The 6,000-nt window shown below is 36.7% G+C and overlaps 1 protein-coding gene across 1 annotated transcript in view; it reads left to right on the forward strand.

The window, feature by feature from the left end:
- Positions 1-2,234, forward strand: part of LOC589462 (cGMP-dependent protein kinase 1) — a 49,489-nt gene extending 47,255 nt beyond the window's left edge. The window contains exons 16-17 of the mRNA XM_030979507.1: positions 426-492; positions 775-2,234. Coding sequence (XP_030835367.1) covers positions 426-492; positions 775-873 — 166 coding nt within the window. The 3' untranslated portion in view covers positions 874-2,234. The remainder of the gene's footprint in view (positions 1-425; positions 493-774) is intronic.
- Positions 2,235-6,000: the final 3,766 nt, after the last annotated feature.

The raw sequence follows: 6,000 nt of genomic DNA on the forward strand, positions 1-6,000 counted from the left end.
TTTGTAAAGCTTAGATCCTCCTCTTTCATTTGATCCAACTCATATGATGCATATTTCACGCATGAGTGATTAAAAGCAATTTGAAGGAAGGAAACCAAAAAGTCATTTGGCGGCGGTATCTGAATTTCGAAAAAAATTCACATTTCTAGAAAGTTCAGTTTCTGCCCTTTCATATGACACCTCAATCAGGAAAAATGAGCAAGGAATAACAAAGTTCTGTTCGTTTAAAGTGATGCTTGCATTTCCATAATATGATTTTAAAGTTCGTTTTTACTGGCTGCCTGCCGTAGCAACAAGCAGAATTGACAAAAGACTTAACTCTGTTTCATTGACAATCAGCCATGCATGAAGTCTTTCGTCTATGTCTTACGGTATCCGTCGTAGTTGAATAAATAACATTCTTTGTTACTTTCTTCTGTTTACAGATGGTTTGATGGCTTCAACTGGGAAGGTCTAAGGAAACGAAGTCTAACACCTCCCATCGTTCCTACGGTAAGCATCATTATCATGATCAATTTCTATAACATTCAAGTTTACGAGTCACAGAAAAAATCCTTTGTGTGTAGCTAGAATGTATAAAATCATCCTCATAATTACTTCATGTCTTGCATTGTATGGGCTAACAGATAACTTGAACTTGAACTTAAATGCAATGAGTTTATCGATGTACTATGTCTAGATATGATTTCAATCATATACCTCTACCAAATAAATACAATATCTGCTCTTTATTGATGTTGTCTGCTTCTGTTTCTTGTCACTGTTTTGAATCAGGTGAGATCGAATTCCGATGCATCAAACTTTGATGACTATCCTCCCGATCACGAGGCAGCTCCGGAAGACGATACGTCGGGTTGGGACAAGGACTTCTGAAGGTCATACCCCGCACCCTTGACCTTTTCAAAGTTGGCTGTATGCTAACAACAGAACTACAGAGATGCTAGGATTAGACGTCAGCCGCGGAGAGAGAAGTCAACCATGTCTATCGCATCGACTGCATCATGGGAAAAGAGATTAAGGAACAGAGACAAAGTGGGAGGAGTTGCATTGTTAGCTTTGGAAGGCAGAGCTCAATATCAAGTTATTCAAGAAGACTGACCAAGCTATAGTCCAACAAGGAAAGACTTTCCAATCGGGCCGAAGATAAAGAAGTTCATCGTTTGAGCTCAAATGTAAAAAGTAAAGGAAAAGTTTAATACTCAGAGTTGATGTGCCGTGAACAAATTGTGAGTGTTTCGAAAGGGTTCGTATCGAGGACCAATTCATGTAGCCCAAGATGAGCAGTGTAAAAGAAGAAACATATGAAACACAGTATTGGTATATCATTCTTAACCTACTCCCAAAGATCTTATATAACAGTATACACCTTGTGATGTGATAAATCATTTAAGAGAACAAAGAAAGATGTTATTGCAAGCTGATTATATATTATTCTCATGCTGGAAACATCGTGAAAATCGTTTGTTAATTGGCTCGTTTGTTTATGCACAAGTGACATTTTTCTCTCCTTCGATTCATTTTCTTTTAATTGGACTTATTGTTTTGTTAAAAGGTTCTGTACTCTGTTGAACATTGTCATTATTGGTCTTTTTGAAGATTTAAGGTGGCTAGATACGACGTTTTCCATGGCCAAATAAAGTGTTCAACAATGCTGCATAATATCATTACACGTTACCGATGTTTAAACTTAATGTTTATAATTAATGATGATTATGAATAGTGCAGGCACTGTCAAATACTAACCAATCAAGAACCTAAATCTAAAAAAAGGTCACAAATGATCATGATCAATTTCTAGCATATTTATTTTTTCTTAACTTACCTTGCAAGAAATATGTCATACATTTTTGCTACGACACCATTATTTCAGCATGATTATTCAAGATGTTTTTTTTACTTTCTTTGTGTTTGTACTAGAGTACAGCTCATTGTAGGATGATATTTATAGACATTGGTGGAAATATTTATCTAGATGAGCCAGCTTTTTAAAGGCTGAATGTGCAAATTTGTACTATACGATTTACTTTTTAGCCATAGTTATTTGAGTCCATACATGTACACCTATTTACCTCAGTAGTGCTGACATTTTTCCACAGTCTTATCACAAAGTAACGATGGAATTATAGGTTGTGTTCTTTGCTTTCATTCTGTCCTTTAAAGATAAAGTTGAGTTCTGGTCATGCGATTGCATTGTGAAAGAAACAGTGTGGAGTTGCTCAAAACAGGTTGATCATCTAGCATACTGTAAGGTTCTGGAATCATCAAAATGATTAGAAATTTAGCCCAGTCTTGGTAAAGTTACAAACACACAGAAAGATGTATATGGGACTACACAAACATGTGGCATGAAAATCTGTTCCGATTTTTATGATGTTACATGCCATAGTCAGAATATTAAGGCATTTAAAGAGCCATGCTTTCCAGGGAACATTTGCAATCTGATGTTCTTCCACACTGGTATAATACAACGCTCACAAATTATTTTTCACCTCTTCCCAGAACTCAACCTTCTCTTTAAGCCTTGCTCAGATATGACACTGCAAAACCACGGCAGTTTTGTAATAATGACACAATGTGTAATACTTTCCACATTTCTGTATCTTATAACATAGAGCTCAGTTCACACACGCGCCTCACACGACCTTGGTTGCGTGCACTTGCCATTCATTTACACGTAAAATTATGCGGCAGCGTTTCTTACCGTGGTTTAACTCGTCACATCTGAACGAGCCTTCGGAGTTGGAGGATTCTAGTGCAAGCGTACAAATACATCTGTGTGCATTTGATTACAGTATAATTTACTTAAAGGTCACGGGGTCATCAAATTGTCAGTAACCTTTGACACAGTATTTGTGTGTGTAACAGTGAAGAACATAGCTATATCCATGTGTGTGCAATGATTATGAATGCCTTGATTATATGTTTTAAAGGAATGCATACATATATTCTTCCTGTGGCTTGAATGAATGAAATGTGTGGTGCATACAGGTTTATGTTTGGTCCAGGAATATATCATCATGGCCAATCTGATGATGATTTTAGGCCTAATCTGTTACTAAAATCATAATCAACAGTATGTGAAATTCATCCAGTCTTATCATAAAGTCAAGATGACATGTTACATTGTGTCATTTTGTTTTTATTCTGTCCATAGATTGTAAATGAATTGACATATAGATGGGCTAGATCAGCATATGATGGTGCAAGATTATAAGTGACTCTCTTCCATTGGGTTCTAGATTCGGAGGCATTATGTGCACCATCTTCATGTATTAGTGTTAAACTGCATGCACCCTAAATCTGACGGTCCGGGTCCTATGTCATATTCACTAGACCCCATCTACCCTGCATAATAGCCCCACATTGGTGACCAGATATTGAACCCTGAACCTAATGGTCCAGTGTCCGATGTCATATCCACTAGACCTCATCTTCCCTGCATCATAGTCCCACATTGATGACCAGATATTGAACCCTAAACCTAATGGTCCAGTGTCCGATGTCATATCCACTAGACCTCATCTTCCCTGCATCATAGTCCCACATTGATAACCAGATATTGAACCCTAAACCTGATGGTCCAGTGTCCCATGTCATATCCACTTGGCCTCATCTACGCTGCATCATAGTCCCACATTGATAAACAGACATTGAACCCTAAACCTGACGGTTCAGGGTCCTATGTCATATCCACTAGGCCTCATCTTCCCTGCATCATATTCCCACATTGATAACCAGATATTGAACCTTAAACCTGATTGTCCAGTGTCCCGTGCCATATCCACTAAACCTCATATACCCTGCATCATAGTACCACATTGATAACCAGATATTGAACCCTAAACCTGAGGGTCCAGTGTCCCGTGTCATATCCACTAGGCCTAATCTACCCTGCATCATAGTCCCACATTGATAACCAGATATTGGACCCTAAACCTGAGGAGTGTCCCATGTCATATCCACTAAACCTCAACCACCCTGCATCATAGTCCCTCTTTGATAGACCAATTCATAAACAAATCTGTATGTCAATGGTTAAAATTCAGATATGCTATTGTTGCTTTTTCAGACTACCATGAGGGTTGTCAAAAACGAGCAGTGTGGAAAAGGACATGTATACAATTGGTATTGCAGTGGTTAGAATGCAGATATTCCATATTGCTGCCATGTCAGGCAACCATGAAGGTTGTTAAGAACAAGGATTGTGGAAGACGACATGCATACAATTTGAATATATTTTGTAAAATTTGTCTATAGCATCTTTATTACGAGTGTCTCACACCAACTATCAACCAAGCAAGCTTCTTGCAGCTGTATCTCTCTTTAATTGATCTGGATTTGCATATCGGTAAATATGAATAGAAATTTATCTCATATTTTGAAGGAGACCAAGTTCATGGATAGAATGTGATATAAGAAGTGTTAATATCTTTAAATGTTATGATTCTTCTTAAAAAGACTGATAAACTGTGTGCTTTCACAACTTATATCATGTATCATTAATTTGAAAGATCTTTTTTTTTTTAGTCCATACTCTCTTTGTATTTGGAATGTCATTCTTCTTTTAGGATGTGAAGCTAGAGACCGGTTTATTAACATATTCAAATGTATGGATGTTCCTTTCCTGTGGACCTAGCGACGAGTTATTCCATTAACCTGTTATTAATGAATGGACTACAATACTTGGAATCCAGTTTGCAAACATTGCTTGCTGCTATGTCGGAAAAGCATCGGACAAGCTTTCAGGTTGTCAATAACAACCTTTGTTTATTAAGTATGCATACAATTTGAATATGTAAATCGGTTTATTCAACCTTTCTGATAATTAAAAGCCGAATAAGATTTCAAGCAAGGCAATTTTAAGTGGAGTTGAGAGTGAATAACTAGAGACCAAATTGTGAAGATTCTTTTATTGATAAAATACGTGAGGTTATATCAGAATGATGCTAAGGAAAGATAAACTGGCAATGAGATAACTTCTGGATAATATGAACCCTAAGTCAAGAAAGGAAATTAAAGTCAGTAAATGATGATACTTGCTGCTAATGAAGATGTTTATGATGATTATGATGATGATGTTGATAATGATGAAATTGATTATGATGATGATGGTTTTGGTGGTAATGATGATGGTGGTGGTACTGATGGTAATGATGATGATGATGATGATAATTATGGTGGTGATGATGAGGGTGGTGGTAGTGAAGATGATGATGCTGCTGTGGATGATCATGGTGAGGATAATGATGATGATGATGACGGTATTGACGATGATGGTGATGTTTGTGATAATGCTGATGATTATGATGATGATAACAACGGTGATGATGGTGGTGATGATGATGGTAATGTTGTTGATGTAGGCTATAATGGACACAATTTCAGATAACGCCCTCGATGTATTAAGGTATAGTAGACCTGATTGGTATCCAAATAACTGTATGCTTTGACTTATCAAGACGTGTGTCTTATTTATTTTCTTGATGTTCGAATGTGGTGAACGATCTATTTCCACTTTTATTGTGATAATTCATATCTTCATGAACTTAAGGTGCTCAACTGCATGGTGTTTTTTTTTTTATAAAGTGTGTATAGAAACATGAATTGCTAACTTCAAGTTAGTCCTAAATCGCTGATTTTAATAATCCCGACTGAATCGTGTAATATCCAGAAATGTTCACTATAATATATTCATCTCTGTAATATATCAAACACCATTTTAATGACGGTTCTTTCTTTCTTTGATTTCTTAATTGGTGTTTCATGTTTTCAATTTTGTTTGAAGGAATGGGTCACAGTGTGTGCTTAGTGTATGATGATAATCTTTGGAAGGTTTTGTAAAGGATATGCATATTCGTGGAGCAAAACATTTGGTTATGAACGGGACATTGGTACTTCCTTCGGCGTTTCACCTACGTCAATAATAGTAATAATAATATATGAAATTTGTAAGGCGCCAAATTCACTTGAAATCAAATGATCAAGGCGCACTTGACGGGG

This window comes from Strongylocentrotus purpuratus, unplaced genomic scaffold, assembly GCF_000002235.5.
Source record: "Strongylocentrotus purpuratus isolate Spur 01 unplaced genomic scaffold, Spur_5.0 spur5_scaffold_10, whole genome shotgun sequence".
Lineage (NCBI taxonomy): Eukaryota > Metazoa > Echinodermata > Echinoidea > Camarodonta > Strongylocentrotidae > Strongylocentrotus > Strongylocentrotus purpuratus.